This window comes from Anarrhichthys ocellatus, unplaced genomic scaffold (assembly GCF_004355925.1).
Source record: "Anarrhichthys ocellatus isolate YVR2014 unplaced genomic scaffold, GSC_Weel_1.0 scaffold9, whole genome shotgun sequence".
Classification (NCBI taxonomy): domain Eukaryota; kingdom Metazoa; phylum Chordata; class Actinopteri; order Perciformes; family Anarhichadidae; genus Anarrhichthys; species Anarrhichthys ocellatus.
In genome coordinates this window covers 2791962-2814534 of record NW_022280039.1, presented here as the reverse complement: position 1 = coordinate 2814534, position 22573 = coordinate 2791962, and the positions used below count along the sequence as shown (strand labels likewise).

Genomic DNA, 22573 nt, shown 5'->3' with positions numbered 1-22573 from the left:
TTCGTCTCTGCTCTGTTCAAATGCAGGAGCCATCCGCCGCGTTAGACGCCAGAGCTAACTGATGTAAGTCCTGCTGCGGTGTTACGGACATTTCATCGCGCCTCTCCCTGTTGTTCATCGTGGCCCAGCTTGCCTTCATGTTTTACTGACTCTATTTCACACTCTGACTCAGACAAAAGCAGAAAGGATCCCGAAACAGCCTACACGTTGATGAGCAATGAATAATTCTGAGAATCTGGAAAAAGGCAATGCACCAGGGCTTTTTCTGCGGGTCACGTAATAGCCTGACACTCCAACCACCAATATTCAGCGCAAACAACTCTCGCTCTCTGTTCCAACTGAAACACGAGCGAGGCTTATCCAGACCAACCGATTCATCACAATCCACCCCATGAAGGAATATGTTCAGAGTTCATAGCAGCACTATTACCATCCTGAAAGTCTTGGACGGGACAACGATGCACCTCCTTTGGGTCTGAGAGTGGCCACGGTATCAGCAAGAACTTGAACTTTGAAATGACTAACATTATACATGAATTGTTAACCCCTCTCGGCCTCAGAGGAGAAGATGAGCTGTGTGTTTGTATAACGTGTCTTCGTAACTTCCGCTGGGAATCCTCTGACAAGAGGTAGGAGTCCGCGAGGAGGTGGTGAGAAGGTGCAGGGGTGCGGTTTCAACAGGAATACCCACTTGTCCAACAACCCTTCTCCTTCTCCGTGTGTGGGAGAGTGCTTCCCTTTGTCAGTTACTCATGCACCTCCTTGTATATACACACACACCACTTCCCTCCTCCTCCCTTGCACACCCTGTAAACCCACACCTACGACAATCAGCACCCACGTCCTTCTAATGCAGTTCTGAGAGCATCATTCTCCCTTTTACTTGCAGTCAGGCTAACAGACGGGGAGAGAGAGCATGACAGATGGTGTTCACAGCTCTATTTCTGAGGCTGGACTTGTACTGCCACAGCACCCCCCTCCACCCCCCCCCCTCGCCTATTCCACTCAAGCCAAGTGCTTATGACTGCCTCCTTATCTTCGCCTCAGTAATCAGCCCATTCATTTGCAGGGTTATTGTGAATTAAAAGTCTGCATCTCACAAGGAGCCTCACCGTTTACAGGTTAAACACAGTGAGGTTTTTTTTGAGGAAGAAAAGACATTGAATATGTTCGTAACAACCTAATTTCTTTTAGGATTTCAGTGTAAATCTGCCACTTGTGAATTTAAAATGAGTGGGTGAAAAGATTCTCTTGTATAACGGGTGAAAAGAGACCACCTGAGATCACCTGACTTTTGAGTACATGTAGTATGCGACAAAAACATCGTATGCAACAGTTTACTGACAAAGAAATGTAGCTGTAAAGCAGTTGTTATAGGTAGAATAAGTGTCCACTGTCAGATGCTTACTGTCGACACTATAGTCCCTTATGTCTACTGGTGGGTACTCTGAAATTTGCAGTGCATGATGTCTTCATCCACCTTACTAGTGTTTAATATTCTGGATTATGGTCTATCGGTCCTCCCTGACTATGGCAGCAACAGCGGGCCATTCTGTGTAATGGTCTGGGCTGCCCCTCAAACATTCCTCCTCGAATTCTACAGGATTGTGTGCCACACTTTCTAAAACTACAGGACAAAGAGGCTGGAAGTTGATGCATTGCTCTAGATATGATGGACAGGAGAAACCACCTCCTTACCAGCCACATCTACGGGGATCCATAGGATCCATAGGGCTATGGTGTAGCATGCCACTTGGTAGTCTATGACTTTCACTCATATATATACACATATATAGCTCCTGTATCTGAGGCGAAACACAGAGACTGAACCCGGTGCTGATGAATGGCATCAGAGCTCAGCTAACAGATGGCTTCACCCTTTCAGCAGCACTGCAAGCTTAAGCTACATCATATTCCTGTCCTGGTGCTCTTCAAAAGCCGATCTGTAGCCCATGCAGGTCATGATTAGCTGGGACCTGCCATCTTCTTAAAGATGGCACACAAACAGACCTTGGCAAAGCCCAGTGCTGCATGAACTGGGAGTAATGTCAGCCTTTATTTTACAGCACGCAAACTTTACTTCTTGGTTGAGCAGCTGGTCGATGTGTACGGCAGTTATAGAGTGTACAAGGTATGTTTTTTTCATGTTTTGGAAAGTACAAGTACTGTATTGCTCCTCCCCACTCCCACGTCCCATCAAAATAGGGAAAATATAATAATGTCAATTAATCAAACTTAATTCATTTCGACAGTTAACACATAAAATAAGTGATACTGTATTGGTTCAATTCTAATTTTTAACACAGATTTGTTAATCATAAAAATAAACAGCTACATTTCCTGAAAAAACAAACCCCTATTAAAACTGAACATAACCCTAAAATTCTTTTTTTTTCTGGAGTCTCCAGCTACGGTGAATGAGTTGTGAAAAAGCCTAATGGGCTTGAGTCTGAGTAGATTGGTTGGTAGAGCACCCTAATGGAGATCAGCTGAGCGGGATGGATTGGCCTCGGCAGGACAGGGTGAAAGCCAGTGGGGGAGTCACCCATGATCTGCTTCAGCGCTTCAACAAATTAACCCACTTAACAATAGCCTGCTGGACTAATGGCTTTAGTAAAGAAACTCATTTGGCTTTTGGTAATGAACTGAGTTGGAAACATAAACAGTCCAGTTATTAAGTGAACTCCAGCCATCACTGACATCACCCGACACACTGTGATGCACCAAACCGACACTATACGCCGGTCGGGCTCATTAGTAGGGAAGCGTACTATTACTCAAACCACTGACTTAAGAAACTAGCCACCCAAACTCATTATCACACTCATCTATTTGGTCTAATTTGCATAAATTACAAATCTGCCTCAACAAAGTGGCCGTGCTGGGTTGGTCATCTCATTCTCATGGAGCAGATTGGGCCTAACAGGGCAGAGTGGAGGCCACAACGAGAGCGTTTTAATAAGATAATTTCCTCCAACCTGGATGCTGCTTCCGAGCCCTTACAAGCTTGTGTGTGTGTGTGTGTGTGTGTGTGTGTGTGTGTTAGTAAGTATGGGTGCTGATGAGTCTATACTTTAGTACTGTTGAGGGAAGCCCGAGCGTGAGTTCCCAAGGTAACAGTCGGTTTGAGTGGGGGTTGGCTGACTCATTTGAAGGGAATCCTGGAACCTGAACATGGCTGCCCACTCGCCCCACCCCCAGCTTCATCAGCACAACAAGCAAACAAGGCTCTGACATGTCCCCATGTCGGGCTTCCCACTGACGGGGGTGGCACTGGAAAATCCCAGCCTACAAGTAGCATCAGAAGACAGGCACACAGAAACACGAGGCCTTGCTGCTCCACGGCTACAGCGGTGTTCGGTGGTAAGAAGAGAAATCCGTGGAGATAGTAAATTAATAGATTATAATAGACAAATACACCCAGGCACGTTCTGAATTTTGATTAATACATGAGAGGACGGGGGAGATGTAAGGGGGTGGGGAGAGTAAGAGGAAGATGAAGCTTATTAAAATTGTCAATGGCATAGAATTAAAACATTTTTTTTTTTTTTTGTAAGTATGAACGGTGACACAAAATAAATGAGTATTGAAACCTTGTGGGCCCGTGGCATGCAGGAGGAGAAAGAGAAGTGAGAGGAAGAGCTGGAGGATGAAGGAGGAGTAGGTGGACAAGAGAACGTACTCTTTGCCCACACAATTAATCTAATTATTAAAAAATTAAAAGAGATCAACAGGCGTGTAATTGACCACTTAATTAGTTCAAGGTCAGTCTATTCTTTTGACTTTGCAAGGACTGTGTGCCATGGTGCAACAAAACAGGGACATTTGGCTGAAATGTCCTTAAATTGCATTGATTAGATAGATATAGATAGTTACTTTATTAATCACGAAAGGGGATTTATTATTTTTTTTAAACAGCCACAAGTGTTTCCACACAGACGAGGGCATAGTTTTCCAAATGTATAATAACTGTTTTATGTAGCATTAATGCAATGTTGCGTTATTCATAGAAAACAAAGGCAACATGCCATTTAAAAACTGAATAATAATTCTAGAAGCAGTAAAATCTGACCATCAAACAAAAACTGAACACGTAGCCAGTAATCCTCGCTGTTAAGAGCAGCCATTTCATTTGCTTCTGTCCGCCGTTCTGTCTGTTGATAACTCGATAGTTCATTCAGTGTCTTTAGTCATTAACAACTGAGAGCTGGTACAAAGGGATTTAAGAGGCAGCATTACTGTTTTGAATCGCTGGATGTTTAATTCTTCTATTATAATTGAGGTAGGAACGAGACAGAGGTTATGGTAACTGCTGGAAACCTGTCCCACTTCACAGAAAGGTTAATGAACCTTACAAGTCCTATGGGAGATGGAGTATGCTGTTAATTTGACAAACGTGGGAAATAAATGCTTTTATGCTTTTATTGACGGTGACCAATAGCGGCCTTTGCTGAAATGAAAGGTTTTAGTCTTTTGGGTGCTTTGCTATGAGGCAAAACAATAATGTGGAATGCATTTGTTGGAAGAAACTAAGTACATAATTGTTTGAATAGCAATTTCAGGCCAAAAAGCATCTTCATTATTAATTCCTACTTTTGGGGAACATATACTGCGCAAAATGTACAGTAACCTAATTCATGTTATGAAACATCTGCCTTTATTCTGAATACATTTGTGGCAATGAGGGATTTAAAAAAAAAAAAGCTGTATTTTAAAATCTACATATTTTCAAAATCCATTTTATGCACCGTTGGTCTGGATAGCATTTTAACAGGGCATCAAGGGTATAATATACTGAAAGCTGGAGAGGAACATGCGCAACAGTGTCGGCGCTAACCTGATTGGGTCTGTGGGTTCGAGGGATTCAATGCAAAAGGTGGCTGTGATACATCAGGACAGAGGTTTTAGGCACAGGACCAACTCTGTATACAGTATGCATGATTAAGAGATTAAACGGATAATCTCCTTCACATTCAAAAGCCTGACGGAGGCAGGGATCTGGTTTCACAGAGATAGACTTTCACCATGGCTTAAATCTAACCAACAGTTCAGATAAACGTCCAAGTTCATCAGCTGCTTAGAGCTTTGTCGTTTATTAACGATCTTATAGGTGACACAAATTTCGGTGAAACTCGTTACACTATGACTTCTCAATTACAAAGATGGAAATCTTTCTTTACAAAATCTTTTTTTGACAAACTCAAATTTGTAATTGATGACCAGTTTTCTGAACTACTGCCCTACATGGTAAGGAGATGGATTACTTAAAGGTGCATCATATGCGATTGGGAGAAATTCTATTGCCTCTCAGCAGCTCTCAACATGGCGCCGCCTGATCTGGCGGCCCGTAGCTAACGGTGCTAACAGCGCTAACAGCGCTAAAAGTACAAACTACAGCCAACGTGCTGACAGAGCCAACAGTGTGTGAGCTAACCAGATGGTTGGTGACACACTTCTGCAACAACGCTGTCGGTCGGGACGGCGTTATCAGAATGAGACTAGTGCAGAGCGGCGGCCGTGAGCTAACCAGTGGGGCACGCTCACATTCACAAACATGCACTAAAAGCAAAGCTAAGAGAAGCTTGCATAACACACACAGAAAAAGAGTAACTTCAGTCTCTGCTCCGGTAGACATTACTCGACTTTATCTTTACATAGCTGATAGTTGTTTGCTGCTATACTAACGCTCTCTCGATTGTTACAATGGAAAGACAGCTCTCTAATAGAAGTCTTTAATCTCGGGCAGCGGTTTAACTGGTATTCGACTAGTCAACGAGCAAAACTATAACCGTCCTAACCTTATAGACTCGTCTAAAACTGTCCTAATCTTATTAGGACAGTCTGAAACCGGCCTTGGTCTTCTTCTTTTTGATACCCCCTCTCTTCTGAGACAGCTCGCTCTCTCTGTCTCTCACTCTTTCTTTCTCCCAGCGATACTATGGGCACTGTTTCCTGTTCCTGTGCGCACAATGTTTGCCAGAGGAACACACAAGAATCTGAGCTCCACAATCCCTCTTAACCTTTGACCTTGGCTTATTGTTACCTGTGAGCAGCACTGTGGCAAACATGTTGTACAAGTACAGTACAGCCCTGCAAGCTGTTTGTGTTCTGCAAGTATGGAGGGCAGGGGAGGAGGGAAGGAAGAGAGGGAGCTATTTAATCCCCCCCAAAGGAACTCCCCTCTCAACCCGTATCGTGAACTCACAGGCAAATCGCGTTGCTGGAAGGCACACCACACACACACTGCTGTCTTTTTAATTTCATCAGCTGAAAGAAATCTATACAGTGCTTTGGAATCAGACTGAGCTGCGGAGAGAAGTGAACTATACAGCACCCTGGAATGTAAACAGGTTTCTCACCAAGTGTAGCATAAATATACCACAATGTAACAAACCTCTTGGCTATGATAATGGTCAATAGTACAGATCAGAGGTCTTGGTAGATTTTATGGTTGTTAGTCCTACAGCATATCAATAAGAACAAGTTGAACAAATCCAGAGAACAATTCAGAGGAAATGCAGTAATGGTACACAAATTATTCAAGTGGAACGCGGATAGAATGTTGGCTTCTACTGAAAGCATTGTATTGATGGTGGCTTTTCGCTTGTCATTAACAAAAGCATTATCTCATGGAAATATTAGGAACGCTGTCATTAAATCCCATGCAGTCAGCTGCTTGGTTAGGAATAGATAGGGGCCATAATCTGCAGAGAATGGACTCATCTCTTGTGCAATTTTTATAATTGTCAAGTACTGAAAAATACATGGAAAAAATGATTTAATATTCATAAAACTGAGCACACATCTACATGTAATTGCCAAACCTCCATCACTAAGCTTTGATAACAATGATGGCCAGACTTTTGAGTATTTTTTATAAAATCATGGTGGATTCTGGTATGTCAGTGCACTTTATTTTATTATGCAGAATCTGAGATGCCACACCAGTTCTAATTATTTGTTCATAACACAATATAGTTCTTTGACCTAAACTTCAGTTTTCTAATTTTGTAGTTTGGTATAACTTTTGGAACACAAACAATCCTAATCAGCACGCAGAGTTAGACAGGCCACTATAATATCTGCCAACTTTGCATTCATAGCTGTCACACTTAATTATCATGCCAAAATAAAAGAAAATACATTTGCTGCAGGAGGTCTTTTGTGAAGTCTTTGTTTTTGTGTACAATTAACTGGCAAGCATGCTATATACTTAAGTAAGGGCTATTTTAGGTGAGCATAATTGTTAGTGAGTTGTTTTTATCAGCATGCCTCACTCCCCTTCACTGCACCCTATCAGGAGACACCCCTAAGAGGAAGCGTTTTTCACAGCCGCGGCCCCGGCAACCCCCCACTAACCCTGACATTTGTTCATTTACCCGCCCCTCTCTCCCCCCTTCTGGTTTCCATGTCTGCTTCCCCCCCCCCAGATCCATGTCTGTCAAAATTGACCAGTTTACAGGGGAACAGGTAGGCAGACTCCGGCGAGCCCCCCACCTGTACCCTGAAACACATGAATTTGCACGCGGGGCCGACTGCCAGAGATCCTGCTTTACTGACTGAAGTGGAGGGTGTGTGTGTGTGTGTGTGTGTGTGTGTGTGTGTGTGTGGGGGGTGGGTGGGGGGGAGGGGGGTATGACAAAGACGACAGCTTGTGTGGGGGAACATTGTCTGCGGCTGCGACTAGAAATCTTTTCAGGAAAAACAGGATTTTATACACAATGGTCGTGGGTGTGAAGAAAGGGGGCACATATTAAAAGAAGCGCCTTTATGTGTGCAGAGCTACTGGTTTTAAACTGCATTTGCATGGAGAAGGTCCAATCTGTTCTTTTTTTCCCCTGCTAGGCTATAGTGTGACAGACTGGATCAAATGGGGCTTTCCAGGTTGTCCTTGTTTTCTTGGAGACTAATCATGATTTACCCAGGATGGTGTGCAGGGTACACACTAATGTAGCACACTGACACAAAGTAGGCCTACTTCCTAAAATAAATGTGGAAGTGAATGCATTTCTTTCTCCCCAAGGAGACTAGATTCACGTGGTAAAATCAATAGGAATTTCGTTTTCTTTGAAAAACTATTAAAAAACATGTGAAAACTATAATTTATGGATGATCATTCCCTCGCTGCCCAAAACAGCACTCACTGCTTCTGATAGAAAACCATAGCAGCTCACGTTCTTCATGCAGTGAAACCTCCTCAATCATCTCATCAAGGCAACCACAGCGGGGAGGTCAGCTGTTATAGAGATGGCGAGGTTTGGTAGGTTATCAGCTACAGTATCGTGTGTGTGTGTGTGTGTGTGTGTGTGTGTTTGTTATATACGGACGGGGGATGGAGCTGACAATTGAGCGGAGGATTCTTATGTAATTCTCCCTTTAGGTGGCGGAGAACAGTGAGAGCAGCAGCCCACACTGAAGAAGAGCGTGTTTGTTAATAAGCTGAAAGTAAGACGAGATCTATCGTATTATTATGGGATGTTTGCACACACAAGACCAGGGGGGTCCAGATGTAGCAGAGCCACGGTGACAGCAAGTTCAGGTATTAAGTGCGCCCCCACTAATCAGCGGTACCTTTTAAAACTCTTTCACACATGCACACAAATCCGTGCATGCAGACAGCGCGCACACACACACACACACACACACACACACTCGCAAAACCACATGAATTGGAAAAACCTTAGAAAAGGTCAAAAAGCTTAAAAAAAAGATGCCAAGCTAATTTAAAAAAAGCCAAACTAACAAACACTAGCATCCTAATGTGTCTGAGAGGTTGAGAGGGGAGTCTGATGAGGTTCAGTGAGGGAATGACTTCCACAAGCTGAACTCCATGTAGTACCACCTCTGACATTTGTCTGGCTGTGGCTGACAGCAGGATGAGCGCCGCTCTAAATGTTAAGCACCTCCAGCTGAGCCTCCATGTTAAGAGCTATTGTTGACTTGTACTGAGGGAGGATTTGGATATTTAGAAAAAAAAGTTAAATGACCCACATGGAAAACTTTATCAGGGTCAAACTAATTCAAGCTGCAATATGAAATGTGTAATACTAAATAGTTTAGGACAAAGTTGTTTTCTGACTTCTTCGTAATTTACGAAAACATTTCTTTAAGTTCCGGCATAACTCTTAATCACATACTTAGTTTACTAACTTCTCACATATATCTTTGACAACAATCTGTTCAAAATCTTTAAGGCACTAGTAACAAAGAACCTGTGTTTATGCTGTCAGTTTAAGTACAAAGGATGTCAACAGGTGCACCAAGTCGGGTTTAGATTGGATAAAGTCGCTTCATATGACTTGGAGCCAGGAGGCACGTCTGTGTAAAAGTTTGTGAAACCATAAACAAGCAAACCCTTAACCTGGGTTATGAGCATGTTTAGCAACTTTTGAGTGCAAAAAAAATAAAAAAAATCACATTAAAAAGGAAAATTTTTCAATTCCTTTGCGCCCACCCCCTTGTCATAAGATATGGATGTCCCGTAAGGTTATTTGTGTTTGCTGGGAAATGAAGTGCTCAACTGGATTAAAAACATACTGCATATGTTTGGAAATCTGTTTCCCTGGGCGTATGAGTGGAGTGAGCGAGCGTGAAGCAGCAGCTTGCGTCTCCTCCAAGAGAGAGGGCAGACACTCTCATCATTAGCTGGGCTACAATGTGCTCCTCTACCTGCTCCAATCTGCACAGCCAGGCTCCACTCTGACGCCAGACAGATGTTCCCAGCACGAGGTGCAAAGTATGGAGAGGGGAAACGAGAGTGAGCAGGAGAGAGGCAGAAGAATGGAAATATTCAGCAGAGTACACAATAAGAGTTTAATTATGAATAATACCAATGGTTCTTTGTTCTCACAATGAAGCTAGCTATGGTTTGTCTGGCCTTTTGGGAAATTGTTTTTGGCTTCCATATGGGGGCAGCTGTCTGTCAAAAAAAGAAACGCTTCAATCATAACATGCCACAGGAGAGATAATTACAGGATAAAGAACAATGCAATTGTGTATGTTTATTTGCAATATTGAATATTGGCTTTTGCAGAGGTTAGAAACATATTTTCAGCACTATCATTTGCTGCAGCTCAGACACTAATGACTTGTGTGACATTTTTTGCAAAACTTGACATCAACCTTGATACAGCTTGTTCCTCTGTGACATGAACCATTGTTGTTCCCAAAATTATGAAATGATAATAAATGAGCGATGTCATCACTATGATTGGCACATGGTATTTCTTCATTATGATCAAAGCTACACAAACGATACTGTTGGGAGGAAGAAAAGAATATGTGTGTGTGTGTGTGTGTGGGGGGGGGGGGGGGGGATAATAACAATGTCAAAATAACACCAGTTACCCTTTTTAGGTTAAAAAAAATCATTGCATAAAATGCAATAAGGGGTTACACGCCTTTTAGTTTGCAGTTAAAGGACATCTTGAGGTGTGGAGCAGACGATCTCTGCAGGCTGCAGAATTCACAAACACAAAGCCAGCTGGTCTGACACAGTCACAATACTTCACTGTTTGTATTTGCCTGACCAGCAGCAGAACACAGGCTCTGTTCCCCTTTTGGGAGCTGCTACAACAGAGATGGATGTTAAAGCATGCATATCCCTCATGCACCATAGTAATGAGCACAGCACACTGTGTGCTAAACTGTCCAACTGGCCTTCAATTAGCCAGGCAGAGGGAGTTAACAAACATGATGGCTTCCAACCCAAAAGACCTTATTGAAATGAATCTGGACATGAAGAAGCCCTGACTGAAGAGGACACTGAGTGACTACAGCCTGAAGAGCTCACGACGGATCATGAATCTCTGGCCTTATTGAGAATGAACCTCATGTTGCTTGTAAATAAGAAAACTGCAATGCAATCAAATCTAACAACAACAACAAAGCTGAATGTGTTTGCATCTGGTGGATATATACATGCTGTACTTTTTCATAAAATCATTTTAGAAATAAAATAATTTGAGGCACAGAAAATTTCCTGGAGACAAACCCTCGGAAGACAAAACTCATACATCATCATAAAAAAAATAAGAATAAAAATCCATGAAAAGCTAAGGCTACACGTCGCTATTTAAAAGGAGATATTATAGAGATCGTGAACACCAGAGCAGGAAAGAGCTGTAGCTGGGGCACTCTGTTGTAAGTTCATATTGCATCATGTCGACTGACAAACCACCAAAATTATAATGAGCAAAGTAAAAGTAAGCCCCAGTGCTGTATTTATATAAGCTGCCTCTATTCAGATACTAATGATTTGCTTGTTACAGTAATTATCGCTGCGAGACCACACCGGAACATCTGCATTGGTTTAGACTCTGGGAGAGCAGACAGAGGGAGGGAGAGGCTCACAATCTGGAATTCGACTTTGAGAGCTAGACAACAATCTGTTGATGGTTATTTTGGTAATTGTCCATAATTGATATTAAAAAAAAAAAAAACACGGAGTGTGTTGGAGAAGCTTCTAAATGACTGTTTCTGTAGCTCAAGGAGGCAGTTGCAATAAAAATGCACATAGATCATCTATTAATGTGAGTTCTAACAAAAAGTGGACAGCTGGTGGAAGAAGAGGAGACACACAGTTTACACTTAACTGCTGGAGTAAATGGTTTTTGGCGCGATAAATGACATAGCGCTATAAATCAAAGATTTGACACTGGACAATAACTTGTCTAGTTGGGTGGCTATTGTGCATATTTAAAATCCTCTGTTCAGTTACTCGGACAGAGTTTCCTCCAGTGTATTGAAAGCCCGGCGTAACGTAATCGAGTGACTGCTCGCGACAGAGAGCGTGTGTGTAACGGTGAGTATGAAGTTATCAGTTGTCTTATAGATGTGAGTGTAGCACTGCAGTCTGTGTAGAGCTTGTTTGACTGTGAATAATGATGAAAGTGAAGTGGGTTAGCCAATGGATGTACAAAGAACTGAATACAGCGTTGGAGGCCGCGCCCCATTCATTTCTATTGAAGGTGCTAAGTGGCACATGAAGCAAAAATGGGGCCCATCGAGCAAGCGCATTGGCGCTTCCTTCAACCCGGCCTCCCAGCCCTCGGTCCAGCCATGTTCCCGGGCTCATTCACATCAACGAATAACTCTGGATTCAGCTTAAGCGTGTTTTACAACTTTGAGAAACGAATGATTTAAATAAGCATGGCATCACGTGACGGACCAATAAACTGTAATTCCATTCAGTTTTGGCCACTATTTAAAATTGTCTTCAAAGCCCGGCACTCTTCCTGGAGGCTTGGGTTAGCCACGAAGTTAGCAACAGCTAGGCGCACTATGCTCTGTTTGTATCAGAAAAACACAATGTTGAATGTGAAAATGTCAGCAATAGCATCATATTGTATATTTCATTTGTTGGAAAAAAGTGAGGGACATCTGATGAAAATAAATGTAGTTTTTAAAGTCATTGTAAGAACAGTAATGGTATTATTAAGTACTCATATCGGCCCTCGGTATCGGCAAGTACTCAAATGTAAGTACTTGTAATTGGTCTGCAAAAAGTAGTATCAGTGGATCCTTAAATTTGTGCATATAACATGAACATCTTCTCTTCCCAAAACACAATTTATGTTTTCATAATCATCAATACAGAAAAAAACGTCAGAAGGTAAGGATATCTTACAACAAATAAAGCCTTTTTTTTCTTCAGGAAGACCAATAAACCTGTTTCTATAGTTAATGCTAAATCCGGCTTCACATAAGGCTCCACACTAGTTGTGGATGAATACTAGAAGTGTGTGGCAGTGTACAGTGTGTGGCAACAAATATCAGGCTCTCAAACAGCTCTCTCTGTGGTTAAAGAGGGTTTTGGCATGGCTGACTCATTGTGAGGAGATCCTCAGCACATGAGTGAAGAGCTAGCTAAATAATGCAGCTCAAAGCGAGGTGAGTGACGAGCCTATAATAAACAAGGTAGCCGCAGTGTGCCCTTTGTTCTGTTGCAAGCGCTGCTCTAATGAGACCTGGGCTGAAGAAATCTGTGGTGCCGCGTTGCTCAGTCCAGCCTGACCTCGCTTCACTCTCAGCTGAATTAAGGAAATCTTCTACCTTCTTAGCTGTGGCTACGGATAAAGAATACACACTAATTATTGAATCATCCACAAACTAGGGCAAGACTGCAAGACCTTGGACTAATGAACATATATCTATAACAAGAATATGGCTGCTGCTTGACGAGTGAGGATGAAAAACACTGATCCACTTGACATTTGAAGGCATGACCCCTGATGTTAGTGAAATAAACTACTTTGCTTAACAAATAATCTACCATCTAACACAAAGCAGTTTAACTGTTATTGTAAGGCGCTTTACTCTCCTCACATACAAAAGACTCTCACTCTATATATACACACACACAGACACACATTCATTTATAAATTCAACTACATTGCTGTCAAAATCACAACTGCGCTGAAACAAAATCACATTCACATCGACACTTGAAAAAACAAAACTGAGGTTGTGTGATGTGACCTGGTCACCCTGGTCAATTAAACACCTCCCACTACAGGTTGGCTTCACTCAAAAGGCTCATTAACCCTTCTGACCAACCACCAGTCACAATCAGAAAAACATCCCATCACATTGGCCAATCCCTACATGGACGACGCAGGTCAACACCCACACGAGTGACAGGAAATTGAATTGCTCGAGAGAATGTGGTCCGTCTGAGCACTTGAAAGACATTTGTTTATTCACAGCTGGTCTCATGGCCAGACAGACTTTATGGGCTTAAAAATAAGAAGCAAAGGTGATGCCTAATGCCATTTTAGAAAGTGGAAATTACTCGTTTCTTTTGTTTATCATTTATGTAAGCGAGTGCTATGAGGTAAACATCCTTACAGGCAAGCAGGAATGCGGTTGCATAAATCATTTATAAAGCGCAGCATCACAAAATTCTGAATTCATAGCCATTGAAAGGTTTGCTAAAATATATATCCCAGATACATCACATTTGGATCTTCGAATCAATGTGGCATTTAGTTTCGTGCACAACTACGCCTTATAAAATGAAACGGGAGCAGTGATACATCGCCGAAGTGTCTTTGTGTGGTTGTTTTTCAGACCACTAGTCTTAATCTACTGGGTTGATCTCCCGGTTCCCGCGGGATTATAAAATGTCTGCAAACCTCCAAATATTTGAGGCAATCAACAACTCAACACGCATTTGGCGTTAGAATGCAAGAATGTGAAAACACACAAACGAATGGATAAAAAAAGGAGTGAAATATGAAGAGAAATAAGGGGATCGGAGCGGTGCCCATTTCGGGGGTGTAAAATATGGAGAAGTGTGGATCATTGGGGGAGCTGCTCTGCCTGGGGGAACAGATGAAGGGAGGACACTCTGCCAAGATCTCTCCACTGGAGGGGGAGCTGAGGGACTGGAGCTCTATGGGAGAAAGAGTGTGCGCCTCGCATGCTGCTCTCCTCAATCTCAGTCTCACACGCCTGCATTGACACGTCCCAGGCTCTCTGCAGCAGAGGGAAATTGCTGCTGACAGGGCCTTGCAAACTTTCACAGCCATTTAGAAAGACTTACTCCCACACTTTTGTCACAGGCATTTATTGCACAAGATACATGATATGAAAAATTAACATTTTTTGAACTTGGCATCCCTTTTCCACCAAGTTAGGCTTTAAAAACCATTCATAATTTTCCAGCCTTGCGATCGGCCCCAGTGCAGATGTAAACACGAGACATGCCAAGAGAGACCCCGAGATTATGAAAATGCACAATTTTCAAAAAATTTTTTTTTTTTAAAAATCCAAACGCTCCTTCATGAATTTGTACCATATGAGCTCCTAATCCAATAACAAATGCTGTCCGTGTCCCCATCACTAAAACACAGGAAGCTGTTTCCAAGAGGGAGCAGAGGTTACTGCAGACTTGTACTCTACCTGTATGTCCACGACCAGCCAGTGCCTCCAGTGAGCAGATGTTGGCTTGGCGCGGCTCGGAGCATCAGGATCAACCATCGCCAGAACATACATCTTATTCTGCAAACAAAAAGGGGTATTCATATATTACTATTTTTTAATACAGATAACGTGCTTTACTACAGTACCACACACATGGAGATTGGCCCAGAGGCAGCTCCATGTAGCGGCGGTATACCTGATCTCGTTCGCTTTCTAAATGCGGCCGTGTGCTGTTTGTGCTTCACATGGCCCAAGGCTCGACAGACATCTCTGCAACGAACAACACTTTGTTTAAATACTTCAAAACAGATGATTCATTTTACTTTCTTACTTAACTAACTGTACCTAAAAAGAGCAAATTTGATTCTATTCATAAAAATTGCTGTTTATTTTTTATGTTACTTATTTTCTTGACTGCGTACACAAAGCTGGAAAAACACGGTTCATACCAGAAGGTTGGGTTTGCCTTTTGTTGGCTTGACATATAAACTTAACACAGTCTGACTTCAGCTGTCAAGGCTAAAATGTTCCTTAGAAGAATAAATATGTCACAAGACAATATTGTTTGTAAAAAGCATGAATTAAAACTGTTATACAAAGGCAGCAATTTACATGAGAATATGTCCTGTAGCCATGCTAACACCTACTGCAGTAACACTCTGATAGCAAAAGTACAGCTCTGTTGTTCCTTAAACTTAATATCATTACTGTGACATCAATAAAATGACAAGATTTTGGATCTGGTACCAAATCCTCTCGTTAACATATTCACAGTAAGTTTGTGCCACTTACCCAGTATCTTTGTACCCCTCAATCTGTCAATAGATAAAGTGAGAGGAAAAGCATCTTAACTAGCACTTGATCACAGTTATTGGACGTTGACTTGGCGGCTAAACTGCCGGACATTTTTTCATTCTGTCTGTCCCTAAAAGTTAGAGAATTATGAGAGCAGATTGAATTATTGCAAGAGCACATTTGTCATCCCTGGTCCTGTGCCCAAAATCTGCCAGACCATATGATGGGCTTTTTTTTATTTTGTTCACTTCCTCTACAAACAGAGACATTAACCGAGGCTGTTTCAATCCACGATGTCCTCTTACTGTGTATGTACCTTCAACTGAAGCAAGACCATAATGATATCAGCTTTAATACACATAAAACAGATGCAGCGTTTCTTACATTCTTACACTGTCTGCCAAACAACCATGTCTGTGGCGCAGTGAAACGTTTCATAGAATCAAACGCTCGCATGTAAACATAAACCTTACATTTCTGTTTGTTGTGTCCTATCAAGACATTCTTAAAGGCCTCTGAAAATGATCGTAAGCCGATGTACTTGAATGAGATAAAGAAGTAGTCATGTATTTTTCTGCAGATACTCGTTTTCAGAAGGATTCTCTGCCTACCTGACAAGCAGTAATAAGCGTAAACAACTAAGCCTAATAATAGGATAATACTGTAGTCTCAGCGATAGTGCCTGCAGGTAACATCCAGACACACCAGGAACAATAGAGCCTCCTCCACAGCCTGTCAAAAATGACTCTATATCAGTGACCCCCCCGGGCAGCTTACCAACCATGACCTGTTGCCTTCTCACGAGTTGTAATCCTCATTTGTACATGTTTGCTACCAGGCAAAAACACTGTGATAATGTAGTTACACTAATATTTAAGTCAGACCCTGATGCATTCAAAAATAGCACAGTTTCAAACAACAGCACAAGCACACACACACACGCATACTAAAAGGCAATTAAATTAAAAATTACCTCCAGTCACAATTATCATTGAAAGAAATTTCAGAAAGATTATTTCACGAAAGTTACCATGGACGGAGATACACTGTATAGGACAGGCTTACTTTTCCTAAAGCCTAAATTTAGCACAACATTAAGAGCATTTCACATTCATTTCTAACTGTAACAACAAACATATGGCCCATTTGTGATTTCAATGATTTCTGCACATAATTTGTACTTGAATTTCTACCTGTAAGAATCTGGCTGGTCCAGCTGGCACGGGCAGTAAATAATACAAGAGGCTCCCTCCATGCTTGCACTTCACACATTGTGGCATGTACCCTTCCCTCTTACAAGAACACTTTTTTCTCCATCTGTCAAATTCCACATTCATTACGCACAGATATGTGTGAAAGACTCCAGGGAAAAACAGATGCATATTGTGCCATCTGAAATAATTTATTGTGGCTCGAACAAACTAAATGTATATCAAAACATGTTTTACCGTGGCTAATTCTCATGGCTGGATAGTGGAAGGAACAGGTTTTTCAAAAATATGTTATCAGTATTAACTACTAATAGGAATGAGGAAACGTAACATTTTGAGCCTTGATGATCATTTCAAATTTAGATTTGCTTCAACACTGCAGCTAATCAAATCTCTCACCGGTGAGAGTTTCTTTTTTTATATTTTGGAAGACACACAAAGCTAATAGTGAGAAATTGTTTCAATTAATTTAGTTGATTTACATTATTGTAAAAGAGACGAGAGGTCTGTTTCGCTCTGTAACGGTATCTAAAGGACTTTAAAAATGTCAGAAGAATCAGAGCAGAAGTGAATTGTGGGTAGGTGTTGGCCACAGACCACCGAGCTCCACAGGGCCATTATACAGGAGGTACCTGGGTGTAGGCTGGTGTAGGCTGGAGGTGGGGGGAGATTGAGCCTGCATTCTCTTGGGATTAACCTCCCACAGCCTGCTGTGATCACAGCAAAACGGTCCGATGGGAGCGTACCTCAGACGCCAGGTGGCTGGAATAAACCCTGCTGACTGTCTCCATCTTGGTTACTGGTCAGTGGTTCGGGAGGGGAGGAAAGGGAGGTGCTCTCTTCAGTGACACCTATAGAGTTTGACGGGGGAAGTCACTCAAAACTTATTCCTGATTATATACGATAGACAGGCAGGTGCAGTTTTAAAAAAAAAAAGAAAAAAACTTTTTATATTGTGTATTTTTAAGAGATGACATGAAACTCCCACATCATGCCAATAGCATCGAGTAGATACGCTGTTTGCAAAACAGAAGACGGCAAAGAACAAAGGCAGAGGAATACCAGCGTCTCTGAGGATGTAAACTACTGGCTTACCTTTGAGTGAACTCTGCTGGGGATGAGAATCAGAGAGACGTCTAATCGCTGCTCTCGTAGAGCTGCCTAGGCTATCGAGCCCAGCTCTGCTAACTGATGACACCACGAAGGGCGAGAGTGAGTTAGCGAGAGGGAGGGGAGGAGGGGCCCCTCTGTGAGTTTACAAGTTCATGCTTTATCCCTGACCCAAAACCAAACAGTGTCATCCGTACGGCTGCCTATTAATATACCCGTTGCTTTATCCTCCCTGTTCTTCCTCTCCTTCAGCCTCTGCGCAAAGAACCCACAACGTTTCATTAAATGGTCAACTGTGCTCAACGCTCGACCAGGGGCAGAGCAACGCATCGATCTTAAATCCCTGTTTAAGTAGCAAAAATACTTGAACTCGCTTGGTAATTAACAGGTATCTGTGTTGTGATTAAGACACGGCGTTGGCTTAACAACCATCGACTGCGGCTTAGAACGAGGTTGAAAGATCGATCTGTAAATACAGAATGATAGAAACTCTAAAACACAACTGTAGAAGTACATCTTTCAAATGATAAATCTCAATGAAAAAAATGTCATTGTTTATTTTAAAAAAAAGATTACAAATGAAAGTTAATATATAATCTTGTATCAAGTGAATTCATACAGAAAAGACGCGTGGACTTTTATCCTAAGGACAAAGTAATACGGTCTCATTTCGGAGGCCGATAGCAGTGAGAGGGGCAGAAGAGCGAGTGATGTGAAGCGTAACAGTGGTACCACTTTTCGGTTAAAAAAGAGGAGGTTCATCCTGTTGGAGGGGAGGTCAAAGGTCAGCCTGACACCAGTAATTGAATCCTGACCAGAGAGCGGGGGGCCGTGGACCCAAAAATGAGATGGCGATAGAAGGGGGGCTGTGGCACTCATCTAGAGGTCACCATCCTTACAGGTGAGGAGGCCTTCGTTGGCCATTAAGAATAGTCCGTCCCCTCCTCCCCCACGCACGCACGCACGCACGCACGCACCAACGCACACACCAACGCACGCACACACGCACACACACACCTCTCATCTGCAGAAGCTTTGAATCCTCATTGTTCCTCACTGCAAAAAACCTTCTTCATGGGCAGTCATAAAAGGGCTGGTCGGGAATCTGCCACAGAGGAAAAACTGAAATAAAAAGGTCTCGTTATGACTACAGAGACATAAATACAAATGTCAGCTTAGATACCTACAGCTGTTGAATGATCTGCAGGTTTATAAATGTAGACAGCAGGAAGGCCTTTTATGCCTGCAGTTCTCACGTAGCAATAAACGAAACATGTAGTGACACATTAGTTTATTGGGGGTACTACTCAGTGATAACATAATACTGATAGTTTAAATAGAGGAAAATTACTTAAGTGACATCGCTTGACTCGACTTCAGCTGTGTTTGACAAACTGGGGAGTTCGAAGACGTGGCTTTTTACTGCCCAGCTAAAGGAAAGAGGTTGCGTTGCATGATGGGTAATGTTTTTATATACAGAAAACTTGTCTGCTCTTGCGATACAACATCTGCTCGTACCAACTAAAGCATAGTTCATGTTTTATAAAAGTGCACTGTGTAGTTTTTTTTGTCTCACCAACACACTTTGTGCATCATTAAGGTCTAAACAACACTTTGAATGCATTCCTTCTTCTGAAAACATTTGCAAAGCCAATGTTTTTATATTTCAGATTGTGCACCGTTGACATCCAAGGTTCGTTGGTAGCAGTTCTTGAAAAGTGCCTTTGCTATTGTACCACTATCACCAGAAACTGTCAATCATCGGATGAGCGTGAAACCAATAACAGGCAGCGTCTGTGTGGGCGTGCACACTACAAACAAAAACAGGGATCCACTCGTAAAAACATTGCTCCCCACCGCTACTAGTGGTTATGAAATCCAACGGGTACCTTTACGCTTACGTTTAGGGCACTTGGTTAAGTTCAGGGAAATTTCAAGGTCTTGGTTAAATATTTTCAGAATCCAGTGGCTTGTTTACTTCCTCAACATTTACCTGAAGCTTTCACTGAGCTACCTTTTAGTCAAAGTGTTTTTGTTGCCTAATCCTAGCCACACAAGGTGCTCAGGATACTAACCGCAGTCTCCAGAGTCACAGCACTTCCTTTACTGGTAAAAATGACAACACTGAACATTATCCAGGCAACAGTTACATTTTCCTGAAAACATATTTGGCAAAACAAGTTAGTAGTGTATGCAGGGTTGACTAGGGATTAAAAGTCAGGATATCTCAGCCTCCGATTTGATTTTGACACGCACAAAAAAAAGCAGACTCTCCCTCAACTTAATGAAAAGCCCAATACTAAATGGCTGGAAGGCCCCTTTAAGATTGTATATGAAAGAAATGTGGATACATGGACACATACTGTACATTGACACACAAACACATGCACATAAGGTCAACAAGCCAAAGATGGTGTTTTTATTTTCGGGGTATACCAGCAGAGAACGCTGCACCATGTTTTATAAAAACTCCACAACACATAATCTCAGCTTCTGAGACCGTTACACAAGATGATTTGGGATATTTCACAAGAGCCAGTAACAACCACAGTTACTGGTTTAACACTGCGATTGATTATTGACCCGTATAAATGATATGCAAAGAGAATGCCAATACTCTTCAGTGTGTTCTTAAGCGCCTCACACAGTGCGGGCTGTTCGCTACCTCCAAACCTGCCTATTTTTAACTCAGCCTACCTCCCACACAGGAGTGGAGTGTGAAGTGGCTTATGAATCCACACTTCCAGGAGCCTCTTGGTCAAAGGAAAGTCACATGTGGATACAGACGCATGTTCTCGGCCCAAAGACAACACAGCTCCTAGCTCCCCGCTAGGTCAACAAACACACGAGTGAGCTTTACGACGTGAGGACACAGCGGTGGAAGTGGAAACACAGCGGAATATGAAACACAAGTTCACATAATTACATAATCACTTAAACACTTTTTCGGTTTGAACATAAAAAACGTGGAATACAATGCTGCATATTAATGAAATTAACACATAATGCTAAAATGAGGCAAGGCAATATTTTCTCACACCCTATAGTTTCTGCACATTGAATATGAATCTGTGTGACACATTCTTGAAACAGACGGCCAGCAGAAGAACAAATAAACATCTCTCTGATGAACTTGTTTGAATGCAGTCGGTCCTGAACACTGTTTGTTCTTTGGCGGTGCAGTTCGGGAGCTGCTCTGGAGCCATAGCTAACAGTAAGACGGTTCACAGTCTGATTGAAGCTTGAGGGGGGTGAAGGAATTAGCAGCAGCCTAGGGAAGCATTTCTGCATTTCTCTCAACATTGAAGACCTCTTTCACCGCACAGTGCTCACGAACACAGCCGTGCTCATGTTAAGCTTATTAGTCACCCTGGATGCGATCTTGCTAGCTGAGGCTTTCAACACTTTCTAGTGGTGGCTCTACACACATACACCTACTCACTGCCATGAAAGCATTTCTGCAAAATGCACATGCTCAAAACACACTAACAGGTGCTCTGAAGTAGCACGCAGCCAGGCTAAATGAGGCAAGAGGGAAATATTTTTTTGTCGTGTAGTTTGGCTGCTCAGAACACAACACGAGGCAAACAGGGCAAATTGCAGCACTGGACTCATATCCATAATTAGTCTGTCACGCATCTGCTATTTTACCACCAAGTGCAGCCTATAAAAGGGAATGGTGAGCACATAATTACTAATTAATTCTAATTATTTCACCAGCATTTGGGAATCTAAATCAACTATTTTGATTCTAAAAGTACTAATTTTGGAGATGAAGAGAGGGAAATAGTTCGGATCTATTGGGATTAGTGGATGTTTTGGTTCGTGGACTGAAACTGAAATATCAAAGCTGTACACCTAAAGCTCACATTTAACATGTGCTCTACACATTTTTTTGGGGGGTCTTTACATGGTATTTTTGCAGCCATTTCATTCTTGTTCCATTTTTGTTTTAACTTGGAGTGATAAAAGTGAAAGACATATTTAATATAATAGGAGAATAATTGCTATTGTTGGATCTATTTTCACACTCAGTGCCACATTTTTAACGACCGCCTATAATATAATATAAGATCCGAAAGGCTCACAACAGTAACACTCCATGAAGAACCGTCATGCAGCAAACACAGTTCTGAAGACGACGGGATACGTGGTGCCATGACGGGAGCTTGGTTGTAAGCACTCTGACACTCATTCCTATCTGGCCATCAGAGCTGTTAAAGGTGTCAGGCCTGTTCACAGGCACTGTGTGTCTCACCAGCCAAGATGGCTTCCACATTTTTTCTATCATGATTAATTATGGTTTCTGATGGTAGTACAGTGAGAAAGTGTAAATTATTCCCACATTTTCCTTGTGCCCTCCATTCAGTCACTGTTGTGTAGGAAGATGCTATTGACGCCATTCATGGATGGCGACCAAAAGGCATCTACATGGGGTGGCAAACTCTAGTGCCTATTAAGGGGTGGATTTTGTGTTGGTGGTGGTGGTGGGGGGGGGGGGGGGGGGGGGGGGCGGGGGGGGGGGGGGCGCG

The 22573-nt window shown here is 42.3% G+C and overlaps 1 protein-coding gene across 1 annotated transcript in view; it reads right to left on the bottom strand.

Moving 5' to 3' along the window:
• pebp4 (phosphatidylethanolamine binding protein 4) overlaps window positions 1-22573 on the bottom strand; it is a 47725-nt gene that overhangs the window by 11399 nt on the left and 13753 nt on the right. Inside the window, exon 4 of the mRNA XM_031849143.1 lies at window positions 14905-15003. Within this exon, the coding sequence (XP_031705003.1) occupies window positions 14905-15003 (99 nt within the window). The remainder of the gene's footprint in view (window positions 1-14904; window positions 15004-22573) is intronic.